We start from the raw sequence: 14,166 nt of genomic DNA, 5'->3' as shown, positions 1-14,166 counted from the left end.
TTGGAATGCTGTGTGTAACAGTGGGCCTCTTAATTATACCAACAGTAATTCCTCCAGGCTAAGGCTTATGTTAACACAGTATCCATAATTGCCACAAAGTAGGACAATGACAAAAAAGAAAGAGCAGGTTCCCATGCCACCCTGCTGTAGAAGGAGCCTTGACAACTAACCTTACCATCTGCTCATGGTTCAGTTGTGATAATCTTTTTTGTTTGTTTGTTTTGAGGTAGGGTTTCATTCTAGCCCAGGCTGACCTTGGACTCACCGTGATCCTCCTACCTCTGCCTGCCCCAACTTAATTTTTCTTTTTCCATAAGCAGGGGCTGCCTGTAACAGGGAATTCTCAGAGAAGAGGCTCAGAACACCTAAGTGTGAACATCCGGCTTTAGGAAGATGTTCATTCTTGCACTGGGGCAATGGCGGTGATTCACTGAGACTCCACAGTGGGAGCAAAACACTGCTGGGAACAAAGTGCCCCAAGGACTATCTAGAGAGTTCCTGGCACCTGGAGAGCACCTGGAGATTAACAAACTGAGGATCTAGAGCTGGAGGGTTAGAAGTGACCCCACTAGGGCTAACCCAACCAGGGTCCTTCCAACTCTTCTTACTATGGGCCTAACAATGAGTGAACCAGCTCCTTAGGAATGTTCTGGAGTTCGAGCTATTTTCAAAATTAGGCACTTGAACTTCATACCTAGTTTTCATAGAAGATGAATGTTCCTGGGAAATTTTGAATGATCACTGCTCAACTTTTATTTTAAAAAAAAAAACAACTGACACAGACTGACTGGAGAGATGGCTTAGTGGTTAAGGCGCTTGCCCAAAGAGCCTAAAGACTCAGGTTCAATACTCTGGTACCCACATAAAGCCAGATGCACAAGGTGGCACATACGTCTGGAGTTTGTTTGCAGTGGCTAGAGGCCATGGCATACCTATTCTCTCTCTTGAATAAATAAATAAATGATTTAAAAAAAAAAAAAACAGGTGGAGCCGGGCATGGTGGCGCACGCCTTTAATCCCAGCACTTGGGAGGCAGAGGTAGGAGGATCACCGTGAGTTCGAGGCCACCCTGAGACTCCATAGTGAATTCCAGGTCAGCCTGGGCTAGAGTGAAACCTTACCTCAAAAAACAAACAAACAAACAACAACAACAACAAAAAAAAAACCAGAGGTGGGAGTGATGGCACACACCTTTAGTCTTAGCACTCGGGAGGCAGAGGTAGGAGGACCGCCATGAGTTCGAGGCCACCCTGAGACTACACGGTGAATTCTAGGTCAGCCTGGGCTAGAGTGAGACCCTACCTTGCAAAAACAAAACAAAAAAAAACCAACCAAACAACAACAACAAAAAACAACCAGGCATGGTGGCGCACGCCTTTAATGCCAGCACTCGGGAGGCAGAGGTAGGAGGATCACCATGAGTTCGAGGACACCCTGGTACTACATAGTGAATTCCAGGTCTGCCTGGGCCAGAGTTTGACCTTACCTCAAAACAAAACAAAACAAAACAAAACAAAAATCTCTATGAGTTCAAGGCCACCCAGAGACTACATAGTGAATTTCAGGTTGGCCTGGACCAGAGTGAAACCCTACCTCGAAAAACAAAAAACAAACAAACAAACAAAAGGACATAAAGGAACCTCCTCCCAAACCAACCAAAGGCTCTCACCTTTCTGCTGATTAAGTCTCTGGACATCCTGGTCCATCAGTGGAGGACCTTCCTTCTCTCCTGCTGCAGTAAGCTTGCTATCTGGCTTAGTGAGCTGGAACACTAGCAGGAAGAATGACTCTTTGAGAACCTCTTAATAAGGTTTACTTTCTCCTGTAAGTTCAGAACCACTAAGAACAGCAGCAGAAACATCTTAAAGTTGTTAAAGAACAAGCTCGAACCCGTAACAGAACCAACATCTCCACGTTCCTGCGACACACCAGCCACACTGAATCCAGGCAAAAGCACACGGCAGTTTATTTTGAAATGCAACACACATTGGCATTTTAGGAATATAACGTTACTACATTAATGTTGTCAGATAAAAACAGCTCTCAAATGCATGCATAGAAATTTAAGCAGTTTTTGAACTCATTTCTGAATATACAAAAAATACATTTAAATTATATAATTTTAGTGAATCAAAGACTTAGAAAATTACAATTTTGGTTTTCACAACATAGAAAAAATACAAAAATGACTATACATATGGTTGTATAATTTTTTTTTTACCCAAATTTCAAAGAGCAGTGTGTATTCATTTTGATGCTTTATAATGGTTTAACTGAAACTCAGAACTGAAAATAATTTTCAGGTTGGACCACAGCAAGGCCCGGCTTGTATTAGAAACGAATAACCAGCACAAGTGAGAACTGAGGGTGGACCCTCTTCGCCTGTCTCCTTAGCTCTGCACCTTTCTTCCTGCCTGGAGGGAGGGTCTCATCCGGAAGGACAGCACTTTACTGCATGACGGACCCCATGGGGCCTTTGATCAAGAGGGACACTTGGGAAATGAGTGGTTGCGACCTTAGCAATCAGCAAGATGCAGATTAACAAAGCACTGCTGTGACCCTCAAAGACTTCTCACTAGGAGAGGGTTCCTCGGGAGGATGTGAAATATGTGGTCTAGCGGGTGCTGGGCAGGTGACAGCTTTGACAATGTATGCCCTCAAATGAAACCTCCAAGTGTGATAGATACCCACTGACAGTCACCTTCCTCGTACACACCTTACAAGAAGATGAGGCATCTGGTGGGGTTGGATGTTCCCAAGTCATAAAAGAATGATAGTTCAAAGGAGAAGTTACTTCACATTAGGATAAGAAGGAAGCACAACAAAATCCAGGTCCTAAGGGGGTTACTGAAGGACAGACACAGGGCCAAGCCTTCTTATCTACCGTGCACATGTTAAATACTGACGTCCAAGCACACTCTCTGTACCGGAGACCCTTTTGGTCAGAGAAATCGTTGGTCGTGTTTGTTCCCGTGGCCAAAGTTCAATCTGATGCAATACCACTGACTGCAATAGAATGTTCTCCACAAAGAGTGACAAATCATAAGAAAAAAGCCTGAATCGAATTTACATTCCACAATGCTGGGAAACTCACATTTTGTTTTTCATCCCATCTTCTGCAACTATTCAAAAAAAACAATTGAAGTGACCTTAACCAAATAAAGTAATAAGGCTATAGGTATAGATTCTAATTTCAACATATCCAAGTTAAAAGTGCTGACTTGAAGCAGAATTTTAATGTCCAAGTGAAAGGTAATTTATTATACACCTGTCTGCATTAGTTTTCAAGCTATGAAAATAAGCATGTGAAATTTAGTTTTTCATTATGACATTCTTCTGGTATGAACCACTGTATTTAAATGGTAATTGCTAGATTTTTAAAGTCTTAAAAGATCTCCCCCAAAAGAGAGAGAGAAAAAAACAAAACAAAACAAGAAAAGAATGTTCTATAAAAATGCTATGTTTAAAATCTAGCCAAACTTGGGCTTTACCTTTTCATCCAAACCTTTTGTTTTGTTTTGTTTTAAATTAATACATTTTTAAGGAAGAAGAGTTCATTGAGTGCCCTGCCAGGAAGTGGCGGGCTTGGCAGGAAGTACCACCTGCCTCATCCAAACCTTTCCTGAGGGGTTTAAATGGCTGAGTGATTGCGTGCTGTGAAGACACACATCAGGTAGCGTCTGGAGGAAGAGCTCCCACAGATAAAGACAATCCTGCTTTCAGCCCAGCTAGACCACAGGCTGCCACAACCTGGTGGGCGTTAACACGCTACCATAATTAGGAAAACTAAACACAAGAGAAAAAAAAATTAAGTTGAAGAAACAAGTACATAAATCTACTCCTGAATGTTTCTTGAGACTGCATTTGTAAGCCACACCTTCCACATACCTTGAATGACAGATTATTTCCCCCTACGTGATGAGATGGGCTTTGAGTCTATAAATAAGAGAATGTAGCTCTTGGCCAATACATTACTGAGACATGCTCTGAGCCAGTCCTACACTGCTTTGAAACCCTCTCTAAGCACTGTTGCTTGTTAAAATATGACGGAGGCTGAGCCCCAGGAAAGGCAGATTCTTTACAATATACACATACTAAATTCAAGCACATTTCTTAGTGGCAGGCAGGCAGTGATGATTCCATTGAAAACAAATGAGGGGGTCTTAGTAGTTTTCTGGTTACAGGCACTACCCCAGTGCTTCACAGGCACACACATTTGTAACTCATTCACTAGATAGGGCAGGCTAGGTACCAGCCAGAATCTCAGGGCATTCCAGAGGACGATTTGCCACTTCAAAAATACAAGGTTTCCAGCATGCAGTCAAGCGCTTTGAGAAAGGAATGCTAAACACACTGCAGACTTGAACAGAACTCCTACCGCAAGCTGGGCAGTCAGCTGGTGCGACTTCATTACAGTCTGTAACTCTCAAGCACTTAGTGTTACAGATCTTTACTTATTAGATACGTGGACATGGGAGGAGGTAAAATGCCAAACCTCTTTCTAGTGCCATCATAAATGCTGGCAACTTCTGGTTAGAAGAGCATGCTGAAGGGATGGGCTAGGATGCTTTATGTAACAGCCTTATAAATTGTTATTTTTTTAAATATAAAATCCCAGGCCCATGTGACACTGGGTTTTGGTTTTTAGTTAGGTTATTTTTTTTTTTGTTTGTTTTTGTTTTTTTAAATATTTTAAAAATAGTTCTTACTTTTTTTTTTTTTTTTTTAAGAAACATATTGGGAACTCAAAAAAAGTCTGCAGCATTATTTTTTTGTTGTTGTTGATCAATGAAAGTTTGGTTTTAGGGGCATTTGTGCAGAAAGCAGAAACTATTCAAACTTCTTGTGTTCTTCAGCATGAGAAAGGACCTTTCTTCTCTGGTGGATCATGTGGAAATATAACTGGGGAAAAACTGAAAGAAAAGAAGAACTGGTTAGGATCTTTGTAAACTTGTATACCCATACCCAACCTACTACACATCAGTTTGTGATTTTCTGACCCTCTGAGCACTTTCTCACCCAGTGACCATGAAGGTAATGAGGCTGGGGAAGAGGGAAAAACTCCGAGACCCCTGCTTTAGCTGAGGGAAGAGCGTTGTGGGTGAAAAGGCAGACACCCCTGTCATTACCACTGCCAGTCAAGATGCACAGAGCCACCAAATGCAATTATTATGGCTGTAAGTGCTGGGAATTGAACCAATGACTTGCCGCATTCTTGGCACGTGTGCCACCACATTGACATTCTATCATACCCTTTCACATCTACTCTGTTAACTTTTTATGTTTATTATTATTGTCATCATCGCCGTCATTATGCATCATGTGTTGGTTCCTTGTTTCCCTCGTCCCTGCCCCCATTCTGTTGGGGATGCTTCTCAGTGGGGTTGCAGGTATTCCCCGTGAGGTTGTGGCTTATGTGTTGTGGGAGCAGCAGTAGGTTATTGGGAGGGGACTTCAATATTAGTTTTACAACAACCAGGGAAAGAAGAGTGGTGGAGGAGCCGTCCCTATTTCACAGGAGGCAGTCAAGCCCCACGGAGGGTAAGGAGCTCTCCGGGGGCTCACGCTGATCGGGACTCGGGACTACTCAGCCGTTTGCCTTGCCGAAAAAACCCCAGTTCGGCAACTAGGCTTTCACATGGCTACTGCAAATGGGGGTTCAGTCACCACATAAATATCTCCATGTGAGAGGGTCTTTGGTGGCCCTAAATCCTTCCTTCCCTGTCCCAATGGCTTCCACCTATTTTTCAGACAATAAAATGTTGTGGAGGAGGCTAGCTTCTACTATTGCAAATTCTCTGGGGACAGTTTCTTACTTCTCAAATGGATTCTAAGTTTGCCCCTCCCAAGGTACTCCAAGACGTCAGGAGGTGTCCCCAGAGAGCTGCCCGACTGCGGAGGGAGTCTGGGCGCTGTGCAGGGCTGCCATCGCTCCACCCCTACTTCCAGGCAGAAAGTTAGCAACAGAAAAGACCCAGCTTACGCGGAGGCTTCAGCAGTGACACAACTATTTTGGTATGCAAGCCAGAAAATCTGACAAGCTCTGTAATCTAAAAACTGGAAGTAAGCATATAATTAAGCCATAAGGAGTGCTAATTGCAATCACTTAAAAATGTGGGGCCGGTCACACCACTAGCTTTCCTGTAGTAATGTGAGTCTTCAGGAGCTGAGCATGCCCCGATGCTCCCACTGGCTGCGCCTGTGATCACGTTGCCACAGAAGATGGCTGCAACCTCGGGGCACCTCCAGAGGGCTCAAAGGAGGGTACGAATCCAGAGGCCACTCTTTAGGCTCACAGTAGCAATGAAAGCAAGACAGACATATGTACCTTCATCTCATGGGCAAAAAAAAAATGTCAGCATGGTCACATCCCAGAAATGGGGACAGATGTGGTCCTTTTCATTCCCTTGCAAGCTGCAGAGATTCCTAGTACCTGATGGAAAGGGTTTTATGTGGGAGGTCAAGGAGTTGGAGGCTCTTGGGCTGTTTTCACATTTCAGCAGTGACTTTCTTTTTTCTTTTTTTTTTTTTGGTTTTTTGGAGGTAGAGTTTCACTCTAGCTCAGGCTGACCTGGAATTCACTATGTCATCTCAGGGTGGCCTCGAACTCACGGCCATCCTCCTACCTCTGCCTCCCCAGTGCTGGGATTTAAAGACGTGAGCCATGGGGCCTGGCTCAGTGATGACTTTTTTATTTTTCGATGTTTTATTTATTTATTTTTAGAGAGAGAATTGGCAGGCCTCAGCCACTGCAAACTCCAGATGCCTGCGCCACCGAGTGGGCACGTGTGACCTTGCGCTTGCCTCACCATGCATCTGGCTATAGTGTGGTGAAACCACAACTGGGTCTTGTTGCTCTAGAAGGGGGAAGATGAAACTCCAAGGGAACAAAACTATAGAGGTACAGAACTGTCTATCCGGGGCTACAGGGATGGCTCAGCAGTTGAGGCACTTGCCTGCACTGCCAAAGGACCCAGGTTCAGTTCCCCAGTAGCCAACATAAAGCCAGACACACAAGGTGGTGGCATGAGCCTGGATTTCGTTAGCAGTGGCTGGAGGCCTTGGTGTGCCCATTCTCTCTTCCTCTTTCTCTCAGATAAATAAATAAAGAAAAAACTGTTAATTTGTGCTGCCTTTTTTTTTTTATTCAAGGTAAGGTCTCACTCTATCCCAGGCTGACCTGGAATTCTCTATGTAGTCAGTCTCAGGGTGGCCTCGAACTCAAGGTGATCCTGCTACCTCTGCCTCCCAAGTGCTGGGATTAAAGGCGTGCGCCACCACGCCTGGCTTGTGTTGCATAAATTTTTATTCTTCTGTATGAAAAATCTACCTTTTATATCTGAAGAGGGCTGGCTGTTAGCTGCCATGGCTCCAGCACTAAAGGGGAGGCCTTTGTAATGAATAAAGAATGGAAAATGAATCAGGAAACAGGACTGCATCCAAGATTTCTCCAAGATAAATGTTCACATGCAATCTGGACTGTTTTTTCCCCATAATGCAGGAAGCACAATTTTCCATAGAGGGACACAAACAAACATGTCCCTTATAATTGTTAGGATGATTCATTCAGATAACGCCGAGGGCTAAAAAAAAAAAATAATATCTATCCCTGTTTAAACCTAGAAGGGGTTTAGGAAAGATCATAGTAAAAGTTACAATGGGGGCTAGAGAGATGGCTCAGTGGCTAGAGCACAAAGAATAAGGACCCAGGTTCAATTCCCTAGGACCCATGTAAGCCAGATGTACAAGAGTTCGTTTGCATCGGCTAGAGGCCCTGGCGTGTTCATTCTCTTTCTCTATCTGCCTCTTTCTGTCTCTCGCAAATAAAATGAATAAGATATTATAAGAAAAGAGCTACAATGGCTGCAGAAATAGCAAAATGTGAAGAAATATGAACATTTTATGTCCTTGGGTGTAACAAGGTTCCTTTGGAATACAGAATCCAATCATAGGACTCACAACTGAACAGAATCTGAGGAAAAGACTATACTCTCAGCAACCAGGACTCGCTCAGAGCAGCATCCAATGTGCTCCAAGGTACATTTGATTCTTTGCATATTTAAACCTGCAGCAGCACTATCACAACAACTGGAGACCACAATGAAGGAACGCTGTGTCCCTTTCAGAGACACGGTGCTCAACAACAAAATGAGAAATGCAGAAAAATAACAAATCTGTTTTTATTTTGTTATTTGCTTCTAGTCAGTTGCTGATCCCTTCAAATGAAGCAAAACTATGTTGATATAGTAAACAATGCAAAAATCTTTTTACAATGTTCTTCATGAACCATAATAAGCAATTCTCGAGAGAAAAGAAAATAAACCAAGGTAAGGCCTACAGTGGCTTCTTTGTTTTCTACTCTGTACTTTCCCCTAATACATAGACAAACATACACACTGAGAAAGGCTAAATTTTGGCAGCTGTACTGAGAAGGCTTCATCTTTATTCAATTACTACCACAGAAAATTCTCTTTGACAGTCAGCAGTCAATAAAACCAAAGTGTTCCTGATAAATTAGATTTACATTTACTTGGCTAGAGAGTAAAGACAATCAAAGACATTTAACTCTAGTTAGTGTAGGGCCAAATTTTAAAACAAATATATGTACAACTATTGACTTACGTGGAATGTAGGAGATCATTATCAGGATTAGGAATGCATAGTAGTCAAAGGAGAAATTGTATTTGTTAGGTAAACTGATGGAGTACAGGCCAGCCTGTCTGACAAAGGGCAGAGCTGCATATATTGTGAGCAATTCTCCTGAAACTCCCATCGGGTACAGCACAATGAAAAGTGTGTACCTGAAACAAAACAAAACATTCATCACTGAGGCTCAAAGCTAGTGCTAGCAGAAAGATATACTCCTAACTTGCCATTCACACTGCTTTTTTTTCTCCCCAGAAAGCTACTGTTTCTACATTTCCTATTTACCTACTGTTTAAATTCAGCTTTTACAAGCCAGTTCTTGAAAAGGATCCATTGTAGGTCTATGTTTCTGAATGTTCTAAAACAAAGTAAATGTGTTCAGTCAGCCTCAAAATTTGGCTTGACTAAATACACAACTCATCAAAACAATGAAGGTGGTGTCAAATACTGGCAGTGTAAGGGCACCAGGACATGGTTCATACTGAAGGGCCAACAAGTGAGTGGGGCTGGACGGGGAGGGGCGCAAAGGAAGGTGTTGAACATGTTATCTAGGAATTCCTGGCATATACACAAAGCTGAGCCTGTGGACTAAAGAACAGAAACACATCACACATGCATATTGCTGCTATTGACCAAATGTCTGTACATGCTGTTGTAAAAAAATAGGGTCTATGCTAATGTCTTTTTTTCTTTTTTTTTGTTTATTTGAGTTTATTTGTTTATTTGACAGACAGAGAGAGAATGAGGGAGGGAGTGAGAGAAGGAAGGGGAGAGAGGAGAGAGAGAGAGAGAAAGAGAGAGAGAGAGAGGGAGGGAGGGACGGACAGACGGAAAGAAAGGGAGAGAGAATGGACGTGCCAGGGCCCCAGCCACTGCAAACGAACTCCAGATGTGTGCGACCCCTTGTGCATCTGGCTAACGTGGGTCCTGGGGAACTGAACCTTGAACAGGGGTCCTTAGGCTTCACAGGCAAATGCTTAACTGCTAAGCCATCTCTCCAGCCCTCTTTTTCTTTTTTGAGAGAGAAAGAGAAAATTGGCACACCAGGGCCTTAGCCACTGAATCGAACTTGACACTTGCACCACCTAGTGGATATGTGCGACCTTGCACTTGCTTCACTTACAAAGGTGTCTGGCTTACATGGGATCTGGAGAGTCAAACATGGTTCCTTAGGCTTTGTAGACAAGTGCCTTAACTGCTAAGCCATCTCTCCAGCTCCTTTTTCTTTTCAAAAATTTTTTAGAGAGAGAAAGAGAAGTCTATGCTAATGAGAGAAAGAGAAGCCTAAACTAATTTTAACATCATTTACCAATTCATAACAGCTTTGAATTTTTTCAATAAAACCCTCACAATACATTTACTGTTGCACAAGAAGTCCACACAATTATTTTCCCTTTAGAAAGTTCCCTGTGTTTCAGAGAGCAGTTACTTCCCTCATGGAAGAAGCCATGAAATGTCGGCATCCCTAAAGTGGTGGGCTCAGACTCAAAAAGCCTTCGGTTGTGCACAACCCAAAACTAACAGTGGGTTCCAAATGACTAGACGCAAGGACTGCTGAGAAATCTGTGAAGGTGAAGGAAGGACATACTGTTGCCAACCTAGACTACTAAGGAAGGCAGTGGAAAGGAAAAATTTCCCACAGGCCACAGACAAAAATGAGCGCAACAATCTTTCTCCAAGAGTAAAACCAAGGCTCAGTTAACACCTTCTTTTACAAACTGGGAAGACAGCCTCCCGATGGCTACAAAGGTTGTTACGTTAATCAGTCATCCTTTTTATTCTAATACAAATGCTTATTACAAAAACTAATAATGAAAGTAAAAAGAAGGGGGCTAAGGAGATGGCTCAGTGGGTAAAGTGCTTGCCGTGCAACCATGAGGACCTGAGTTCGGATCCCTAGACCCCACGTTAAAGGCAGGTGTGGCAGTCCCTGCCAGCAATCCTAGCATTGGGAGGTAGAGGCGGGAGAAGCGCTGGGGCTGGCTAGCCGGTCTACTGCCTGAATGAGTGAGCTCCAGACTCACTGAGAGACCCTGGCTCAGTACACAGGAAGGTGGAACACGTCTGATGTCAACCTCTGGTCTCCACACCCACACACGTGCATGCACACCTGTGTGTCCATAAATACAGAACATCCACACAGACGTGCGCAAACTGCCCACACAATCATGGGTTATGTTCCTAATCACTGAGCTCATGAATTGCCTAGTAACCACTGTTGTCCTTTTATGAAATGAAGCATTTTTGGCTCCAAGGACAATCTGAATCCTTCTACCTTATCTCCCGGGCACCCAATAGTCTTTTTCAATGCAGAAAATGGCTCATAACTGTCTCGTGAGTTTGTCAGGATAAACAGATGCACTATTAGCCTATGCCAAGTCACAACTGAACCTTGTTTTGAGACAGAGTCTCTCTCTGTAGCCCAGACCCAGAGCCTCAGTCTTCTGAGCTGGGTTAGAGATGTGGGCCACCACAGCTGAAAACAACCCAAGCGCAATAACATTCAAAAGCTAAAACACCACACAGTATTTGTTATCAACTGAAAATTAAGAGTCATAGCTTCTTGAAGAAAATGAAAGTAGATGTAGGTTCAATCCAAAACCATGAGTGGGGACCAGTTCATCAGCTAAGAACAAGTATTACAGGGCTGGAGGGATGGCTTAGTGATTAAAGTGTTTGTCTGCAAAGCTGAAGGACACAGGTTCGATTCCCTAGGACCCATGTTTGCCAGATGCACAAAGGGGCGCACGCATCTGGAGTTCATTTGTAGTGGCTCACCCATTCTCTCTCCCTCTTTCTCTGTCAAATAAATAAATAATATATATTCTTTAAAGTATTACGTTAGGCTTGGCATGGAGGCACACACCTTTAATCCCAGCACTTGGGAGGCAGAGGTGGGAGGATTGCCATGAGTTCAAGGCCACTCTGAGACTACATAGTGAATTCCAGGTCAACCTGAACTAGAGTGAAACCCTACTCAGAAAAAAAAGTATTACATTAAATCTCCAGTGAATGTTAACAAGAAAGATCTCAGTCCAACCAAAATAAGTAGAATAGGGCTGGAGAGATGGCTTAGTGGTTAAACGCTTCCCTATGAAGCCTAAGGACCCCTGTTCAAGGCTTGATTCCCCAGGACCCACGTTAGCCAGATATACAAGGGGCGCACGCATCTGGAGTTCATATGCAGTGGCTGGAGGCCCTGGTGTGCCCATTCTCTCTCTCTCTCCCCCCTCTTTCACTGTCTGTCACTCTCAAATAAATAAATAAAAGTAATTTAAAAAAATAAGTAAAATACAAAGATATTAGAGCCCTGTTTTTTTGTTTTGTTTTGGTTTTGTTTTTTTTTTTTGAGGTAGGGTCTCCCAAGCTGACCTGGAATTTGCTATGTATTCTCAGGGTGGCCTTGAACCCACGGAGAGCCTCCTATCTCTGCTGGGATTAAAGGCGTGTGCAACCACATCCAGCAGAGCACTGTTTTTATAGCCCAAAGTCAAGGCCCTTATCCTGGTGAAAACTTTTCATCTCATACAATTTTAGTTTTAGAAATTTGGAGGCTCTATTTAGGCAAGAAAGAGCAAATACTGTGATGGCTAATTTCAAACGTTAGTCTTCATGGCTTGTACTTTTTTTTATTTTATTTTTTTACCTGGCCCACTTGATGAGGTAAGGCAGATGGTTTAATAAACTGAATGTGTAAAAGGAGTAACGGATAATTTCCGTGATTGTCCAGGCAATGACAAACAGGAGGACACTGTCTTCACTCTGCACCTGGAGGAAAAGGAAACACACGTGAAAGCAGAGTCGCAGAACACCGAGAAGGACTCATAATGCGCAGCCCTGGGCCCCCGGCGACGCTACACAGCCACTGGTCTCCACGCCCGGGCTGTGGCTGAGCAAAAGGCACAGCCGCCTACAACAGCTGGGTGGAGCCCCGTGCTAGGGGACTCGAGTTAGTGACCAGCAGGGGCTGCTGGGAAGGGAACTGGATAAGCTACAGAACCCAGGAAGAAGTAAACACAATGAATGGGCTTCTGTGAGCTCTTCTGCTATCCTGATGTGAAGACAGTGAACCGATGCAGGCAGGAGTCCAAGGCAATCGGTCCGAGGGGAAGAGCAGCCTAGGAGGGCAAGCTGGTGGGAGGCTTGGGATCTAACATCAAGGACTCCGATGTACTCTGTGTGACAACGAGAATCTGAGGACACCTCGGGAGGGAGAATACAAGGACTGGAGCACAGGCAAGAACAAGGTCAGCTACTGGGTAGGATGAGCTCAGGACGGACCATCCAGGGGGCACTCCTGACCCCCAAGACCAGCCTTGGCTCAACCCTCTGAGAGGACTGAAGATACCATGCTGGTCACGGGAGGCAGCTGAACCACAAGCTTTGATAGTGCCAGCCGGCCGCCTCTGAAGTGGTCTTTATGCTGAAAAGCAATAGCCTTTCAAGGCACCCTTAGGTATTTCATAGGAGCTGACCTGCAAGGGAATATATGCTGTGGCATAAATTCCAGGACCTCCCTAGCTGGGTTTATGACCATCTTTTATGAGCAAAAACCAGTAAAAGACAACCCTGCACTAATTCTCTTTGTTTGCAATCATCCCACGCTGTCCCCAAGTTGGATGTGACTACCGGAGCTGGCTTTTCTCGGCGTCACCCCACACCTCTAGCAGCAAAGGGCTGCGTCCTTCTCGCTTTCTGTGCTCAGCGCTGACGGTGTTCAGCGCCTAACACTCTTTCTCAGAAAGTGTACGTGGAGCAGCCCGCCCACACACTGAAACACACCGCCATTTACAGAGCTATTAATGCGACTGCTCTGACAAAGAAGTTCCTAAATGCATAGCTACTGTTCTCTAACAATACTAAAAATTTCATTCTGTTAAAAGCAACAGAGCTTCCTGTACTTCTGTTGGCCGGAGCAAAGCAGACAGTGAAACACCTTCAAAGCTTTCACACTGAGTGTGCATTCTGTCCACAGGTCTGCTCACAACCTGTCTATATTATGTAAGATACAAGTGCAGAGCACGCTCGTTTTTCCCTGGATCTGTGAGCTCCTTATCTGGAGGTGAGGAATATGTATTTTATAGCCGTGGCAAAAACCTTGTTTGAAGACGAGTTACAATCAGAAACAAGTTCATTCAGGGGCTGGAGAGATGGCTTAGTGGTTAAGCACTTGCCTGTGAAGCCTAAGGACACCTGTTTGAGGCTCAATTCCCCAGGACCCACGTAAGCCAGATGCACAAGGAGACGCATGCATGTGGAATTTGTTTGCAGTGGCTGGAGGCCCAGATGCACCCATTCTCTCTCTATCTATATGCCTCTTTCTCTCTCTGTCTGTCACTCTCAAATAAATAAATAAATAAATTTAAAAATGAAAGAAACAAGTTCATCCAGTATTTTGTACTCTTGAGTATCTTGAAAGCTGGGGTGTATTTTGTTTTCCAAAACACTTGGTGCTTTTCACACACATGAGCTCAAAAAATATCTGTGGAGCAAAGGATTCAATCTTGCTCTCCTGCTTAG

At 43.9% G+C, this 14,166-nt stretch overlaps 1 protein-coding gene across 1 annotated transcript in view; it reads right to left on the bottom strand.

Moving 5' to 3' along the window:
• Positions 1-1,942: 1,942 nt before the first annotated feature.
• Hacd2 (3-hydroxyacyl-CoA dehydratase 2) overlaps positions 1,943-14,166 on the bottom strand; it is a 117,923-nt gene continuing 105,699 nt past the window's right edge. Inside the window, exons 5-7 of the mRNA XM_004663925.2 lie at positions 12,293-12,414; positions 8,623-8,801; positions 1,943-4,913 (exon numbers count right to left, since the gene is read on the bottom strand). Of these exons, the coding sequence (XP_004663982.1) occupies positions 4,831-4,913; positions 8,623-8,801; positions 12,293-12,414 (384 nt within the window). The 3' untranslated portion in view covers positions 1,943-4,830. The remainder of the gene's footprint in view (positions 4,914-8,622; positions 8,802-12,292; positions 12,415-14,166) is intronic.

This window comes from Jaculus jaculus, chromosome 4 (genome assembly GCF_020740685.1).
Source record: "Jaculus jaculus isolate mJacJac1 chromosome 4, mJacJac1.mat.Y.cur, whole genome shotgun sequence".
Classification (NCBI taxonomy): domain Eukaryota; kingdom Metazoa; phylum Chordata; class Mammalia; order Rodentia; family Dipodidae; genus Jaculus; species Jaculus jaculus.
Note: the sequence above shows the minus strand (reverse complement) of the source record. Positions and strands in the feature narration are given on the sequence as shown.